An 18,936-nucleotide genomic window follows, 5' to 3' on the forward strand; every position below is an offset into this window, starting at 1 on the left:
TGGAGCCAGCCAGCTCCGACCTTGTGGACAAGGTCTTTAACTTCTGTGTGCCTCCACTTTCTCATCTATTAGATGGGGATGATAATACTACCTAATTCACAGAATTGTGACACTAAATGAATTTGCAAAGCAATAAGAATAATGCCACCCATAAAAACTGCTATAGAAGTGTCACTGGATAATGATGGTGATGATGAAGCAGCCTTAATTAACCAGATGAGACATCCTGAAGTTGGGATATTATCTCAGAGATGACTAGAGTAATCCAGACAAGAGAAAGGATGGTAGCAGCTACCGGGAGGGGGGGCGAGGGGAGGGGGGGAGAGGAAGTCAGCGATCTGAGAGATCAGAGAACTCGAAAGGGGAGGAGAGGGTTGCAGCCTGGGAGAAAAGCAGTGCTGCTGGAGGGGCTGCTCAGCCATAAAAGCACTTGGCAAAGACTCAGAGGACTCTTTGCTAGAGGACTCTTTGCTAGACTTCAATCCTTACACACCCAGGGGCAGTCCTCAGAGCCTCAAATCTTCCATCTCGAAAACGGAGCCAACAATCCTTACTCTTTCTATTCTCAGCATTGTCATGAGGAGCTAATAGGGCAGTGGATTTGGCCACAGGATGTTAAGACATAATGCACTGTACAGATGGGAGGCATGAGTTGGGACAAGGGACTAGTCTGGGGAATGAGCCCAAGGAAAGAGAGACACTCTACTCAACCTTGTCCATGATGTTCCCAGAGAGTAAGACTGAGGGGCAATTCCAACATCCTCGCCCTGCACAGCTACCGGCTGGTACCAGCCCAGGACCAGGGACACCTGAGGCTGCCACGGCACTGAGGGTAGAACACACAAAGGTTCAAGGGGCAGAGCCCCAGTGCCGACAGCAGAATTCACCACTCCAGGGCACACCAGGTATAAAAGAAGCCCATAGAAAACCCAGCTGGCTCTACCTCCTCCAGCTCTCCAGTTACAAAGCCTGTAAGCAGATCAAAAGAAGGGTTCCAGAGCCAGCCAGGGATGGGGAGGAGAAAACCAGCCCCTGTGGGCTGCAGCAGGCAGCCCCCCCAGCAGTTTGCCTTCCATTAAAGCCAAGTGTTTGTTTACATTTCCTGCAACATCTTGTCACTTTCTGGATAGGATTTCTTACAGAAACTCATCTTTTTCATGTTGAGTGTAGTCTACAGAGTCCAGGAGACCATAAAGAGCAGCAGCTCGCATACCCTGTTTAAGTTCTCTTTATTTTAGCTTCGGGAGGAACTCAGGAGCCCCAGCCCCGAGTCTCTTCTCCAGCAGACCGTGCGCCTCCCTATCACATCATTCACCACAGAAGACTGGGACGGTGTCCTTAACACAACTCTCTCCCTCCCACTACCCTGGAGTTCCTTGAAGTTTCCTGAACTAGCCTAGAGTTCTCATCCTTCTCTGAGTCCCCACCACCCAACACAGACCCTAGCATATAATGAACTGAAATGTCACCCCATCCTTTGGAATCCAAAAGCAGTGAGAACCCACAGGCACAACCTGCTCCAAATACTCAACTTTGCCCGTTACTCAGAAGTCTTTTAATATAGCAGCACCTCATGTCTTCAAGCCTCCCTGTTTGGTTTTCCAAAAACCTGACTTCTGAGGTCAAAGGAAAGGCTTAATTTAGGTTTGTGACCTTAGCCTGTGTTTCATTTTACAGTTTTGATTTGTTTGATACAGGTTGTGGAGAAGTAAAAGCCCTTATCACTCCAAAATACAGTTACCAAATTCAAACCACTCGAGAACAGGGCCTTCTCCCTTCAACCAACTTTTTCGGCTGACTTTTAACAGTTTTAAAGTTGATAAACGAGAGGAAGCGTTTTATTTAAAGAAAGAAAAAAAGATCTAAGTAAACAGTTCCCAGAGTTCTCTAAGAATTTAGACTCAAAGAACACAATCTGTCTACACAAGGATAAATGCAGTTTTATTAAAGAAAACACAGCGGGCTTACATACACTCTTCAAACAGTGTACACTGTCCACACGAAGAAGCAAACAAATTCAAAGCGAGTGGAACAGGGTCATCAGTGGGGAAGTACCATGGTTTTTCGCTCGAAAGCTGAACCACAAGGCAGGCAAGTGTTACAGACAGACTTTCTCAGGGTATCTCGAATGGAGCTCAAGGAGATGACCACAGAATCATGCGGTGGAGCTACTACTGTGATGGTTTTCAAAATAATTTTTATTGAAGAAACAATCAACTGAACTACTTATAATCTGCAAAGCCAAGCCCCTTGGCACCAAATGTGTTAAAAGCCTCCAATAGCACTGGAGTTTCGATTTATTCCAAATATAGACCTGAAATCACAAACTACAGAGCCAAAGCCGCAGTGTTTTAAATGACTGACCAACTCCATCGAAATATCCCACACTTCTCGTTTCAGAGTGAGGAGGAAATAAACGAGAGTCAAGAAACACAATTTCTAGAAATTCTTCCATCATAGGAGGGAAAGCCTGAAAGATCCGTGTGGCTTTTAAGAAAGCCAGCAAAAAACTAGGACATACGCAAAAGTTATTTCCACTGCACACTGCACACTACAGATAAAACGTCACTTTTCCAACAATTTTAAAATACACGGTGTGTTTAGAGTTTGATTTTTCTCTCACTACTTAAGCTTTTGTCAAGCACCTGGATGTTAAGAGTTATAAAAATGAATGAAGGGGCTTCCCTGGTGGCACAGTGGTTAAGAATCCACCTGCCAATGCAGGGGACACGGGTTCGATCCCTGGTCCGGGAAGATCCCACATGCCACGGAGCAACTAAGCCCATGAGCCACAACTACTGAGCCTGTGAGCCACAACTACGGAGCCTGTGTGCCACAACTACTGAGCCCGCACACCTAGAGCCCGTGCTCCGCAACAAGGGAAGCTACCGCAATGAGAAGCCCGCGCACTGCAACGAAGAGTAGCCCCCCCGCTCGCTGCGACTAGAGAAAGCCCATGCGCAGCAGTGAATACCTAACGCAGCCAAAAATAAATAAATAAAATAAATTTGTTTTCAAAAAAAAATGAATGAAGATTCTGTTCCTGCCCATAAGGTGCTCACAAGTTGGGTATTTGTACCCAAAACGAAAGCGTTTAATAAATAGATGATACGAATTTCAGTAAGGGACTTTTAGTAACAGAAAAAAGGTCCAAAGTTCTTTGCAGCAATATTTTATTTCCCCTAGTTAAAGAAAAAAAAAATTAACCTAACCAGAATGATCTATTAGACAGACGCTGCTAAACCCAAAGTGGTGGGATGTGACCGGGTGCATTAATTTACCAAAGGACTGGCCGGTGACGAGACCTGCACTAGCTATCGATCACCATCAATCTCCACGCTTCACTGTGACTTTCTACCACTTCATCAACTTTCATAGATTAAAACACTCCAGGCCAGTCCTTGATTCATTTGGTAGATAACTACTGCTTCCCCTCAAAAACCACATATTAACTTTAATCCATTTGAATAATTTCTCAAACTATGGGCTGAATTCTAACTGGGATCCAAGTCCAGACCATCCCACAGGAAGCTAATCTTCAACTAGAGGGCCAGAAGCTCTGATTACTGGGATTTCACTCATTCCAGCTCATTTAACAAATATTTATTGAGCACCAACTGCCAGGAATTTTCTAAGCACTGAGCAATTCCACTGGAAAATAAAACAGACATGGAACCTTCCCTTGTGGGGCTTACAATCTAGCAGTCAGAGCATCAACAAATGAATTTTATTGAGGGAAAGCAACATGATTCAGGATAACAGGCAGCTGGGCTGGGGAAGAGAAGGGATAGGCACCCACCATATAGGATGGTTAGTTAGAGTTTCTATGAAGACAAAACCCTACAGAAGATACATCCTTAAAACTTGCAAAACACCTGTTACAAAGGTTGGTGTGACTGTTGCTGAAAAAATTTTCTGAATAACTAGTATATATAATTTAGAAAAGACAAAATTATGTTTAATAATAGAACGAGGCTAAACTAATCTATAAACTTAATAGAACCCCAATAAAAATAGTTTCTGAAAATTTTTTTGACTAGACAAAGTGCGTCTAAAAGTGTAAACAGATAAACACACCTGTGAAAAAAGCGAGGAAAAAAATCTTAAAGAAGAAAGTGATGAAAAAGTGAGTAGCTGAATTATACAGCAAAACCCCTCTCACAGAGCTATGGTAATTAAAGCTCCAGGTAGATAATGGAGCACATGTGAATTTAGTTTACCGATCTATAGAGAAAAGAGTCAATGAATTGTGTTAGGACAAGACAAGCATTAAGTTAAAAGGTTGGGATCTCTACCTCACTCTTTCTACCATACCAAACAAAAACTAGACATATTCAACTATGTAAAGTATATTATGACTTCATTTTTTGTGTGTAAGACATTTTTCCAATAATTTCAGGATAAGATGGTCTTTTGCATGCAAATGAAAAACCTAGAAACCATAAAGGAAGAGTTGATAAATTTGAATGTAAGATTAATTTCTGCATGGAAAGTTATGTAACAGGGAAAGTCAAAAGGCAAATGACAAACTGGGAAAGAATATGTGCAACTACCCCATCCTACAGCCCCCTGACGTTTCGCTGGGACATTAGCAGTGCTTCTCAAATTTTAATGTGCATACTCTTCACCTGGAATCTTGTTAAAGTCAAGATTCTAATTTGGCAGGCCTGGAGTGGGGGTCTCAGAGTCTGCATCTCTAACAGGCTCCCGGGAATACCAAGTAGCTAAATTTTACAGAACTTTTCAAATTAAAGAGACATGGGGCCAGAACTGAGTGGGGCTCAGATACCTCATAAGAATCACTTGGGAAAGTTTCAGAACCTTGGTCCAAACTTCACCATTGGACATTCTGATTTAGAAGATCCAAGGTGAACAGGAAGAGTCAGTATTTTCTTTTTTTAACTCCCCAGGTGACAAAGATATTCAGCCTGGTTTGAAATCCAGTGGACAAGATCGTCTGAGTCCCTTCCTGCTCTTTTCTGTGCTCTGAATACTACAGAGAGACATGTTTGAACTGGTAGTTCAAACTTCTTTCCCACCCCCAGACCTCCCTCCCCTACCCACACATCACCTTCCTGCAGCCTTGTCCTAACATATTCTCCTCTCACAACAAAGGCTGACAAAAGTACAGGAGCACAGCAAAGGAGGCCCACAGCATGGTTAAGTGGCATCCCAGTGATGGTTTACCCAGTCGCTGTTTAACCAGTTATTGGCTGCGTGATCCTGGGTTAGCCTCCTAACCTCCTGGACTGTATTTCCTCACTTATACAAACCAAGTTGTTGTGAGGGTTTAAATAAATTAATCTATTGAAAGAACTGTGTAAATTGTAAAACGTCATGTAAACATTAGATGTTTTTACTAGATGTGACATTGGGAACATGCTTGTCTAAATCTGAACCCCCTCATGTCCACGTCCCAACAAATTTCTACGTTGTCCCCCTTTCCAATCCCTTCTCAATTTAAAGAAAAAAAAAAGTTCTCCAGGTTTCCACTTTCTAAATATACAAACGAAACACTATGAACAAAACAGGTAGAACATAAATACTAAAAACAGAACTACCATATGACCCAGCAATTCCACTCCTGGGCATACAACCGAAAAACACTAACTGGAAAAGATACATGCACCCCAATGTTCATAACAGCACTATTTACAATAGCCAAGACATGGAAGCAACCTAAGTATCCATCGACAGATGAGTGGATAAAGAAGATGTGGTATGTGTGCGTATACACACATACAATGGAATACTACTACTCAGCCATAAAAAAAAAAGAATGAAATTTTGCCGTTTGCAACAAGATGGATGGACTTGAAGGGCATTACGCTAAGTGAAATAAGTCAGAGAAAGACAAATACTGTATGATCTCACTTATATGTGAAATCTAAAAAATACAACAAACTAATGACTATAACAGAAAAGAAAGACTCACAGACATAGAGAGCAAACTGGTGGTTACCAGTGGGGAGAGGGAAGGGGGCAGGGGCAGTATAGGGGTAGGGGATTAAGAGGTACAAACTATTATGTATAAAATAAGCTACAAGGATATATTGCACAACATGGGGAATACAGCCAATATTTTATAATAACTATAGATGGAGTATAACCTTTAAAAACTGTGAATCACTTTCTTATATAATATTATACCTTAATTATATGTCAATCAAAAAAAAAGGAGGAAACATTTCCAAACTTTCTCAGTTAAAAAAAAAACAAACAGGGCTTCCCTGGTGGCGCAGTGGTTGAGAGTCCGCCTGCCAGTGCGGGGGACACGGGTTCGTGCCCCGGCCCGGGAAGATCCCACATGCCGCGGAGCGGCTGGGCCCGTGAGCCATGGCCGCTGAGCCTGAGCGTCCGGAGCCTGTGCTCTGCAAGGGGTGAGGCCACAGCAGTGAGAGGCCCGCGTACCGCAAAAAAAAAAAAAAAAAAAAAACCCGCAGGTAGAACGTGTTATATCAAGCCTAAACTAAAAATGGCTTCAAATCTGTAAAAGATGCCAACAAATACTGCATATGTCTCCTAATGTACATGGTAAGGGTTTTCCAAAACAAATTCTATCCTCTTTAACAACTTCTACTTTGCTATTTCTAAATGTTAAGTCTCACCTAAATCTTCCTCCCTGCTCATTTATACTGCCACCCCCAATGCCCCCCAATCTGGGGAACAGCAGATGAAGCAGGCCTTTTGTTTCTGACACCATCCCCAGGGGCACACACACACACATCTTATAGGTCTCCTCAAGAGAGGCGTTTGCCATTTAATCCATTTGCTAATAAAATGAACCTGGAAGGTTCCCTGACCGAGGAAGCTTGATACACGTGCACATATACACACTGGATTTATCATCAGGAAGCATTTGCCAAAGGCCACTGAGCACATGCTTTTCCACACTGATCAGAGACGGCAGGGGAGGAAGTGAAGGGTGGCGCCACTAGGCAGGACACCCAGGTCTAATGACACACCTGGCCTGCCTCCTTCCAGGTGCTCAGCCACCAGAACTCCTCAGTGCCCCAGGGTATGACTGGAAAAATTCCTCACCTGCCACATTTGAACCAAGCCACTGTACAACCTAAACCACATGGCAAACCAGGCAGCAGAAAGGCCTACATAAGGCCTGGAAATGTTCCAGTCTGAAACACAGGTTAGGAGGGTAACCCTATTGTTACTACCTGCTTAGCTCCCTCAGACAGAATCCATACTGGAGAACTGGGTCCAGGACAGCAGCCCTGCCTTGCAGACCAAGCAGAAGCTGTGTGCTATCACACTGAGTAGGGCCTCTCCAGAACACCACACGGGGCTTACTTCCCAGCAAACTAGTCGGCCAGAGACCATTTGGTTTCAATTAACAGAAACCCACTCCCACTAACCTAAGGAAAAATAAAAAAAGAAGGGTAGGGGAACGTGGGTTCATTATAAGGCCAAGGGGTCTATCAGATGACCCCGAATCAGGAACTGCAGCCAGCCCTCATGGGAAATGGAAACCAGGAAATGGAAAACCATCCGGAAATGAGACTATTCCCAAGGTCTCTCATCTCCTCCTCTGCACAACAGCTTTGCTGTTTTCTCTCTGCAAATCAGTTTTAATTCTATGCTTCTGTGTACCCATGGGTCAAACATCTACTCCCCAGTTAGCTTTTCCCTGAACTGTAGGGTGAGCATCAAAGACCAACTAGGATTGCTGTCTCAATCCCAAAAGATTCAGGAGAGAGAGTTCAACTCAGCTTGGATCAGACAGCCCCCTTTGATCCAAACATCAGAGAGAAGGTGGGTAAGTTGGTCTAACTGTAGAGGATATCTACCTGTCTGGCACAATTACAAAAAATGACAATATAAATGACAACAGCTTAATGAACTCTGACCTTTGTTAAAGCCACAAGGTTTCCAAAGGTACCATCTTGTCTTCTTATCATCACTCCAAGGAAGCACAGCTATACAGCCAGATCCTCAAATAACAGATAAATGTCTTCTTTGTAGTTTGCCTGTTGGTTGCTTGGGTCGGAGAAAAAAAGCACTTTGTTGTTATCAAATAGGAATTTATTTCTGGTTCCTCCTTTCCTCTTTACAGGAGGGTTCTCAGCAGGAATCTTGCCTGGAAACAGGCAGAACCCGGCAGTACACAAAAATGTCCTTGAATCATGAATACAGAGATAGGGGAGAGACACAGTCATGGTAGAGAAATACACAGAACTAAAGCCTTCTGGGGCAGGCATACTAAAAATAATTTTCCATAGGAAGAATCTGTTCGGTGTAAAGGTTAAGCAAGGCTCCTTCCTTCCTTACAAAAGCGTCTGGGTTTTTCATAAAGTAGACCCAAAGAGTCCATCAGTGGGGGGTCTACTTCACCTAGAGCAACAAACACATTCCTCCCAGATCATGGGCTGCTCTGTGTGGTTGCTAATAAGATAATCTGTTACAGGAGGCTTACAAATCCATTTACATTGATTTTAATTAATGAATCAATCCCTGAGCCTGAACAACTTGGTCCAGAGAGGGTAAGCAATTCAAGATTCAATCTGCACTCCCAGCCTGAAAGCTACCTTAAAAAGAAATTAACTCTCAGATCAATGCAGGACAAATAAAAATAATTGGGTTTGTATCTCTTACAACATAAGAAAAAATCTCTTCCAAGTTTAGACAGTTACTCTTCACACATTAATAAGGGAAATATATTTTCAGTGATTTCCTAACAAACTCACCTAGGATTAAGCGGTTTTTTTGGACAAGTCTGAAATCTGGAAAACCAAAGTCAGATATTATGACTCTCAGTCCAGCCTCTGAAATGAAGATGAGTCCACCTTTCTCAAAAACTCATCAGAACCTCTCAGCTCAGACTGAAGTTGAATAGAGAATTACCCAAATACAAACGACCAGTAAGAACAAAGTGGCACCCACCAGCCTGGCTGTGCTCTGAATCAGCCAGGCTTCATTAAGAAGGCAGGCAAACTTTTGCATTTGCTTTTACTTTATCCTTTACAAAGGCTGAAATAGAATTTGACCTTTCTGAGCTATCGCTAACTATGAATTGGAAACAAGCTCAATTTAAAAGACAGCATCAATATGTGACCACTCATAGGTTCATTTTTCTCTTCTCTTTCCTCATCTTTTTTCACAGGGTTTGTCTACCCACTCTATTTTTAGACTCCTATCAGAACTTCCAATGACTCCATGTAAACCTAGTGGAAAAAAGTCTAGTTTCAGTCCCACTTTCTCAAATCCTCCAGCTGGCCAACACCAATTAGCATCGGAGAAGAACATTAGAGTTAATAACTGAAAACGCATCACACTCAATTTTAATTTTTTTTAAGATGGAAAAAGTTCATAAACTCACCAGCAAACCATAAAGCAGCAGAGAGACACCAGCCTGAGTCTGCCCCCACTTATGAAGGCAGACAAGGGGGGGCTGCTCATAAAAGAGAATAAATACATACAGGGTGTGGAGACCCATGACTTTGGGAGGCAGCATTTCACGTTTCTCCCTCACTCTTTACAATATTTAATAAAAGAGTTATCAAATTGATTTTGAAGTCAGTAAGACTGGCCTGAAACACTGCAAAAGGAATTAAAAAAAAAAAAGACCCTGTACATAAGGAAGTAAACTGCAAGAAAAAGCAAGAGCAAGAGAGCCAGAGCTCGGGGCAGGCTGGCACTGGTGTGTTCTCTCCCTCCCTCCATCCCTCCCTCCCTCCTTCCCTTTCTTTCTCTCTCTCCCTTCTCTGTCTCCCGACTAGGCGAACAAAACAAAAGAAGTTGATACTTCAGCTATTCATATGGACTCCAGAGCTTTCTGCCCCTAATGTCTGCTTGCATGCCCTCAAGTTTTAGGATTCACTGGACGCTTAACTAAAGCTCCCTGAAACATTTCCTGTGCATTTCTGGGGGCACCTCGGCAGACCCAGCCAGCTGCCTTTCCTGGCTGAGTTGCACAGGGCAGGGTATGCCAATGCAGCCTGACATTCAGAGCAAGACCACAAATTATAAACAGTTTCAGTAAATTGACTTGAGTGTCTTTGTTCCTCAGACATACATCTTTCTACCACTTACAAAGGCAGGCAGCAGAACCTAACCACCAATGCGACTATAGCCAGGACTGGGAAAGGAAGTTATTGAAGCCTGGATTTCCTGCTTTTGCTTGTAGCCAAGAACTATGAGGCTTGTAGTGGTTTCAGGAACTGACTCATCTAATGATTCATGGATAAGATACTGCTTTTAATATGTTTCTGACCCTAAGACTCAGGAACTTGAAAACCAATCTGAACCTAGACTTCACTCTTATTTGCAAATGACTATTCACAGCAAAATAAACAGGAGGACAATGGTTAATGAAACAATGAAAACATCACACCAAGGGCAGGAAAAGCAGAATGTGGACGCCACATTTGAAGCCATGATCAAAAGCCTAATCTGTGGGCTGTGACTTGATAGCATCCAAACTTCCCAAAAGTGAATAACAGGTGGGATGAGGTTTATTTTTAGATATCATTCCCCTAGATGTAAAAATAGATTTAGCACAGCAATGTTTTAATTCAGGCGCATCTGGGGTTGTGACTCCAAATACCCAAGATGGAAAGCAGCATGTAGCTCTAAATTTAACTGCTACAGTTGCAAACCAGGGAAAGAGTTCAGGGTTAGCTGACCAATGAGTAATGGGTAATAAAGGACTTATGGTGGAACTCACTCTCTTAAATCATCCTCTGCAGGAAGACTGCAACTCAGTATTTCCACCCATCCTCTGACCAGTCTTCTCTTTCCCCCCTCCACACACACGCACACACAGGCACATCAGTCCTGAAAAGCAAAACTCTCTAAAAGTAGAGTCAGAAGCTGGCACCTCTAGCTGCTCCCCGTAACTGCCCCATAGATTCATTCATCATCAAGAAAGCCCACTAGTGAAAAGTTTTCAAGCCTGCCTGGCCCACCAATCCTTGGGTTTTCCTTGCCCCTCCCCCTAGGGGCATTAAGAACAGGACCAGTTTCAGGGGTGGCTTTCAAACCATTTACAGGTTTCAACACCAGTCCAGTCACACAGAGGAAAGGGGGAAAAGAAGACAAAAATGGCAGGGGGAGGGGGAGGGGGGCCCATGGGAGATGGAAGAAGCAGTAAGCCCAGTTGACCAGGCAAGGCCAAAGTGCAAGGGCTGCCTGGCAGGCCCTGCCCAGCTGGGCTCCTCCAACAGATTTACTGACATGACGTCAGTGGCTCCAGTCCAGCTTTTCTTTGGTAGCTTTTACCACTTGCCTCCCCTGTGTTAGGGAGCCACAGGACCATAAAGAAAATTCCCGTTGTGAAACGAGTTTAACCTCGGGGCACAGACGCCTGCCTGTAAATTATAGGGCTCCTCACCCTCTCGGTGTGCCCCTGGAGGAAGGGGAAGGGAATAAACCCCTACTCTACTGTACTTTCCTTAACACAGAGGAACCATTAAACGAAGCTTGCTGCCTTTAAAAAAAAAGGGGGGGCGGTGGGAAGGGGTGTGGTAGGGATATTAAATGAGTATACAAAGTTTCACAGGACAGGATGCTGGTTAATTTCTCAGGGATGGCATGAATGGTGATAATTTCAGTACTACTCACTCATTCTGTTGTGAGGCTGTGTTGGCTGGACTGTGAACGCATACGGCTTTGTTTCACCAACAAAACAAAAAAGTATTACTGAAACTGAAACTTCAGGCCTGAATGGAACCTCTGAGGAGAGACCACTGTAGATGTATTTAAAACAAGATTTTCTTTTGGCCTAAGTGCATATTCTGTGATGCACCAACAGGGGCATCAAACAATCTCCAAAAAGCAAAGGCAGAAATTACTAAAAATAAGTCTAATAGGAGACTCATTAAACAAAAAACACTCATTTTAGACTTAAAGGCTTACTATTGTATTCCCACAAGAGCAGAAGAGCCGTGTTCCATCTAGGACTCCAGTGCACACAGCTGCCTAAAACCAGAGCTTTAAAATTTTTTAGCTTATAAAAATAATGTGTTAGTGATAAACTCTTTAAATGAGTGAGAGATTAAATATATTCTATTTTAAACACTTTAGGAGAGAAAGGTACAAAACTTAATTCAACCAGTATTTATTCAAACACATGTGTGTAAATTGACCCCAACAATATCATCAAAATATAGCTTGCAGTCTGAATGGCTCAGAGCGGTAATAAGATAAGGAATCTCTCACCTTCTGGTTATTTAAACAAGGCACAGAACAAACCATCAGGGAGACAGGACTGAAAGCAATGATTAAAGTCTTCCGTGAAGCCTAAATTAATGTGAGCTTTGGCCTTCAAGATGAGAGTCAAGCCATGAACTGTCCTGGGGGAATTCTTCAGTTTGGCCTTTTTCGTAGGGGAGAAAAGGACATGATGACAAGCACAAGAGTGGAAATGGCAGAATGAGAGCCAAAGGGGCCAAACATGAGACAAGTGTGCAAGGAAAGTTTTTATCATGGACCAAAAAGTTGACATGGTAGGTGGGATCCATTTCTGAAGGGGGTGAGGGGTGTGTGACAGAGACCCTACCCAAGTTGTAGCTCTGAAATAGCATTTCCCACTAAAAGAAACCAAGCTCTGCGGAAATGGTTCATTCTAAATCCAAGAATACAAAAGACACAGGATAGCAAGGAAGCTGCTATCAATAAGGGTCACATCAAAAGGACACAGGAGCCAACTAAAGAAATTCTCACTGCCCAAAGATTGTACAATTTGAGCATCAATAGGAAGAGGAAACTACACAGAGTCAAAAACATTGGACAGGGCTTCCCTGGCAGCGCAGCGGTTGGGAGTCCGCCTGCCGATGCAGGGGACACGGGTTCGTGCCCCGGTCTGGGAAGATCCCACATGCCGCGGAGCCGGCTGGGCCCATGAGCCATGGCCGCTGAGCCTGTGCGTCCGGAGGCTGTGCTCCGCAGCGGGAGAGGCCGCAGCAATGAGAGGCCCGCGTACCGCCAAAAAAAAAAAAATCCGACAATTTTAAATCCACGATTGCATAATAATATTCAAACAAACAAAAGAAACCACATACCTGCCTTTTCTGTACAACTATATGCCAGGTTAACCAAACAATTGATGATAGAAAGTTTCTATGAGTATTTTGGCTAATAAATGAAGTAAGAATGAGAAGACTGGAATATGACCAGTTTACGAAGCCCATATGAAACAACAGATACAGGCAGAGATCATAAATCAGTGGCTAACACACAAAGAAAGAGACAACTGGACATCACGTGCCTCCTGGTGGATTGCTAGTTATGGAATATTCCTGCCTTAAAAAACAAAAAACATTAAACCTCAAACAGACCAAGCTTCTAGGTCTAAATTCCAATTTATAGGAGATACAGAGGATAGTGGAGCATGATAAACAGCACTAAGAGAATGCAACTGCAAAATCCAGAATGAGCGAGAAACTCGACAAGAGAAACAGGCTTTTATAAACACATCACCCGCGAGGGGGAATAAAGGAGGGAAGAGATCTTCAAAGAGTTTTAAGAAACAGAACAACCAAAGATAACCTTTGATCTTGTTTGGACCCTAATTTAAACAACTATGGAAACCAACTATGGAAAAACAGTGATGAGACAATCAAGGAAAACTAAAGAGCCACTAGCTATTTTACATTAAGGAATTATTATTAAAATATTGGCGTGATGATATTACAGTTGGTGTTTTTTAAAAAGAGTTATATTTTTAAAATACATACTAAACCTTTACAGATAAAATGGTATGGCATCTGGGATTGTTTCAAAATAATCTAGTGGAAAAGGAACCCGGGATTTAGAAGAAACAAGAATGGCCACGGGGTGATGACTGTTGCTAAGTCATGATGGTCCAGGGACGTTCACTGCCCTCTACTATACTGAACTTTTCATAATAAAAATTTTAAAAATCTAAAATAAATAAAAATAAGGCACTGCTCCTGTCCCCCTCCTTCAAAAAGACAGAAAGATGCTAAGAGAGAAGAGATACTTGGCACTCTAAGTCATGGCTACTTAGAGTAGCCGTAATTATAATCAGCAGATAACGTTAATGAGACACTCTGCCAGGCACCGTGCTAACCCTCACTATAACCCATGAGAAAGGCACTACTAGGTCCATTTTACAGGTGAGAAACTGGGGTTCAAACAAAATAAAGAGGTTGCCCAAGGTCAAACAGGTAAGTGGAAGAAATGTATGTAATTCCACAAATTCAAAAATGTAATGAGAATCAGGATGAGTTATGTCTTTGCAAAATAGTTACCGGAAGTGCCGGTAACTCCCTAAGTCAAGAGATCCGACGCTTTCCAATGTGAAAAACAGCAGAATCAAGAAGTGGTGCTTTGCTGATGACGATTTTTGGTGAAACCCAGGAAACTGAAGGGGCAGTCTCTTTAAGATCTCAAAGTGATAAAAGCAGAGGAGAAAGGGTGAAAAAAGTGGACGGCACATATGTGTGTCTGTGTGTGTGTGAAAATATGAAAGCAAAAGGGAAATTGTCTGAAGAGAGAAAAACAACAGAGCAGGAAATCCAGCAAGAAGGGAAGCTGGAAAAAAGCTTAAAACTAAACCCAAAGGAGGAAGATGGAAAAGCAAATAAATGAGCTCCTGTCAGACTGGTCCATTCTGGTTAGGACAAAACCCTCAGGATCTTGGACAGAGAACTGGAGGACAGAGGAAGCAGGAGACTTCAGAATGGGTTGGGGCAACCAATGGAGAAGCTCACTGTGGGCCATTCGCCATACTCCATCATATTTTACTTATTCTTTTTATTTTCATTTTTCAGATAAGGAGACAGAGGCCCAGAGAGACTAAATAATTTTCCCCAAGACGTCTCAGCCAATAAGCAGAACTGGGACTGGAACCTGGGTCTGACTTCAAAGCCATGCTTTTATATTTGCTTAATATATATAGCACTAGAGAGATCTACACAACGTTAGGGCAACACCAAAATGGCCAACAGCAGAGGTACCCAAAAGGCACTGGGAAATATATGACAACTCTAAGAAGGGGGCAAACCAGTACAGGGAAGGAGGGGAAGACAGGAGCACAAGTCCTAGAAACTGGCCATCAGTGCCCCAGCCCCTTTTGGCCCAGAATCAGCAGAATTAGGTGAACAAGAGTAAGACAGTATCAACTATTCCACAACCTTCCACTAAAAACCAACCATGACATCAAAGATGGGTAGCAACCCCATTAGCAATCCCATTTCAAAGTCCCTGCTGTCTATTTCAGAGACCTGATTATTAAGGGCTCTGAAGAAAGCAGTTAACTCCCTTTTCCCTTCTGCTCCTGCCACTGTCCATCACACATCACTGCCTAAAACATATTTCCAGCTGTTCACCTGGGTGGGGAGGGGAGAAATTCACCCCATCTCCCTAGTTCCCAAGTACTCCCAAAGGTCATCTACCTAAAAACCCTACCCCCAACATGAAGGCATTTCCATATCCAGGCCTTCCGGGTGGTAGAGGGGGCTAACTTACTCTGCCTGCAGGCCAACAAGAGCACATTCCAAAGGAAAACCAGATAAACTGGCAGGTCCAGTTCCAGGCTTCCAAACCAGATCAGCTTCTTGCCAGAGCCCCCAACACAGCTATAGAGCAGTTTAGATCAACCCAGCCGCCAGATAGCCTCTCATTTTCATATAACCAGTCTGAGAGGTGAGGTGTTCTGGGTCCCCACAGTCTTTGAAGACTGACACCAAAGTGGGGAGGTGAATCTTGCCCCCTCACAAGAAGATGAATGACTAGGGTGGGGCAGGAAAGGCTTGAGTGGGTCACACCTAACATCTTAGGACCTTAGCCACAGGTTTGTTTTGAAAACAGAGTAAAATGGGCCACCAAGAACACAAAACAAAATAAAGTATTAAGTAGTCTGCCTTTTCTGCACAAATACACCAAAAGAGGGGAAGTCTACCTTTGTTTCAATGTCACAATCTAAACACCATTCAAATGCCACAGGTGACTTAATAGGCAGTCTTTTTCAGCCTGGCAGCCGTGAAGTCACACAGATCTAGGAACTGGCTTCAAATTTTGGTCCCCATTGCACTGGCTGTGTGACCTTGGGCAGGTTATTAAACCTCTCTGAGATTCACTTTCTTCAACCACAAATAAAGCTCTCAGGTTTAAATTAAGGTAATGCTGAAGAATGGGATTAAGACAGAACCTGGCCTGTCAGCCTTCCTTTCTTATCCAAATTCTCCCAGGGTGGCCTGGGAATTAGCACAACTGAGAGAAGAGGTATGGAATAGACTCAGCAGTACTGCTCCTCCTCCATAAAAGGGAAGGGAGTGTGGGGTTGTGGACAGGATGACTCAGATAACAACACTGCTCCAGGACCTTTTGGCCTAAGGCTCTCACATTTTATCTCTTTAATCTAAAGCTAGGCTCAAAAGCAGGCTGGATCATCTTACCAGAAAGGGAAAGCAAAGATTTTCAAGTGACTTGCCCAAGGTCACAGGGAGAGCCAAGACCAAGGGCTATCCAACCCACACAGCTGGAAGTGGAGGGACCAAGACCCCAGCCCTGGGAAGACCCTCAAATGCCTTCTCCCAGTGAACCACCCCAACAAGGAAATAGTTCTCCCAATTCTCAACAGCAAAGGCCAGAAGCCATTCTTTCAAACTGAACACCTGCCCAAGTTACTGCCTAGAGCACATGATAAAATAACTAAATGAATAGTGTTGTTAAGAGAACCACCTGGAATTGAGCAGTGTCATTACAATTATTTTTGGTTTTAGGCAAAGTACTAAAATTTCTTAAATTTCTAAGATTCCACTCCATTTTCCCTCTGTATCCACAGGTTCCAAATCCACATTCAACTAACCTCGAATCGAAACTATCTGAGAAAAAAAAAATTTTCCAGGAAATTCAAAAAAACCAAAACGTGAATATGCCACAAGCTGGTAACTATTTACATTTAGTATTTACACCGTATTTACAACTATTCACGTGGCATTTACATTGTATTAGGTATTATAAGTAATCTATACAGATAATTTAAAGTATACTGGAGGATGTATGTAAGTTACATACAAATACTACACCGTTTTACATAAGGGACTTGAGCATCCGAGGATTTGGGTATCTGCAGAGGTCCTGGAACCAATCCCCTGTGGATACTGGGTCCGGGTCCAATGTGTTTCGGCACATCATAGGACATCATTACAGTCTCCCAAACAACAAAGATAAGCAAGTTTGAAACTAAGAATGTCAAGAGAGCCAAAACTACAGGTTTTAAAATCTGTAATCTGAAATCCCCATATTTCACACAGTACAAAGCTTTCAGAATTCCACTGGGAAAAACTTCTAAATTGAACTTTGCAAGTCCGAAAGGAAATGAACCAGTGCTGAATCATTCCCATGAATGATGAGACACTTTTTTTAATTCGTTATGAATTGATCCACAGGATAGCAGAGGGTTTGAAACAATTTGGTTGAAACTAGCGCAGGTTTATAGGAAAAGTTGTTCTCTGAAACTCCCCTCTATTGAAGCTCAGAAACAGCCTGGGATGCTGCAAGAATAACACTGTTATGAGCTCAATATCAGGGTACCTCAAAAGTCCCCTGCTTGAGGTTTTTCTCTCCATTCTGCTTAATTAAAGAGTCAGCCAGTTTCCTCAACAGTTCCTATTCGTAGGATGACCATATCACTTATCTTCCAAACTGGGACATTTTGACAGTAAAAGAGGGCGCGATTAAGGGCTGCGCCACAAGCAGCCCAAACCAGGACTGCACCAGGCCAGAAGTTACACAGCCACAAGGAATGGTAGAGAACAATCCTTTAGAAATACAAGTGGATAAAAACTACCACAAACAGTTATTATGAGGAAGACAGTGCTGGTAGGAGGACCCAGCAATAAATTAAAAGTTAAAATTAAGAAAAAAATGGGCAGGGGGGAGGGAGACGCCAGAGGGAGGACATATGGGGATATATGTATATGTACAGCTGATTCACTTTGTTATACAGCAGAAACTAACATACCATTGTGAAGCAATTATACTCCAATAGCGATGTTTTACAAAAAGAAAAAAGAAGAAAATGGGCAGAGTAGAACCTGAAACTCGAGGTATAAATTAACCTATGCTGGGTTCAACTTTTCCCCATCTTAAATCAACTTAAATCAGATTCGATACTTAACTTGTGGCCTCACGTGCCTTCCAGGTCTCCCTCCCTCGTGATCTCCTAGTTTATTTATCTTTTATGATTTAGTTCACAGGCTGTTTAAAGTGTAAGCCATACGGGCGGTTAACATAGTCAACGTTTATCATTAAGGAGCAAGTCATCCCACATTACTGAAGTTATTCTTTCTTAAGTAAAAACACCTTCCACTGTAGATACTTCTAATGGATACCTTTAGGCTCCGCACTAAAACCAGTAAACTAGCAGAGATGTAAACCCTTATTATTAGGTCATTGCTCTGAATATCAATCTTAAATCACTTGACCAGCAAAACAAATGTACCACCGTGTGAGGAGTGCTGGGAGTACCGTGCTTCATCTTTTTCTATGAGATATAATTCACATACCCTTTTAAAAGTATAATTCAGTGACTTTTAGTAGATTCACAGGTTGTAAACCATTTTTTTAATCTACCTTTCTCCCCTCTTCAACTATCAGTCTGCCTGCCTCTAAAAGCCTTTATTTCCCAACTAGTCTACTCATCTCTCTTAACAATTTTTAACCTCAATTTTTAATTTAAACTAGGAAACCAGATTAACACACAGTTCTATATACCCCGGTTAAGAAGACATGAGCAAAAATGCAGGTGGTCCTCAGCCTAGGCTCACACAAAGCAGTCTTAACTGCTCAAACCAGTCACTGGGAGTGGCCCCGCTCTGAAAACACGGGGACATGGACACACCCTGAATTGTACCTGGGTGTCAAGCGGAGCATGACCAGCCTAGGGCCTCTGGCTTTGAAAACACAGGTTTCTACCCACCAGCATCCAGAAAGGATTCAGCTCATCTGCCCAGG

The 18,936-nt window shown here is 42.8% G+C and overlaps 1 protein-coding gene across 6 annotated transcripts in view; it reads right to left on the reverse strand.

The window, feature by feature from the left end:
* Positions 1-18,936, reverse strand: part of TEAD1 (TEA domain transcription factor 1) — a 260,521-nt gene that overhangs the window by 230,545 nt on the left and 11,040 nt on the right. For 3 of the 6 annotated variants that reach the window (XM_060159634.1, XM_060159636.1, XM_060159635.1), the window contains exon 2: positions 7,863-7,992. The exons of the other annotated variants lie outside the window; for them this stretch is intronic. In XM_060159634.1, the coding sequence (XP_060015617.1) occupies positions 7,863-7,913 (51 nt within the window). In that variant the 5' untranslated portion in view covers positions 7,914-7,992. The remainder of the gene's footprint in view (positions 1-7,862; positions 7,993-18,936) is intronic. 6 annotated transcript variants of the gene reach the window in all.

This window comes from Lagenorhynchus albirostris, chromosome 9 (genome assembly GCF_949774975.1).
Source record: "Lagenorhynchus albirostris chromosome 9, mLagAlb1.1, whole genome shotgun sequence".
Classification (NCBI taxonomy): domain Eukaryota; kingdom Metazoa; phylum Chordata; class Mammalia; order Artiodactyla; family Delphinidae; genus Lagenorhynchus; species Lagenorhynchus albirostris.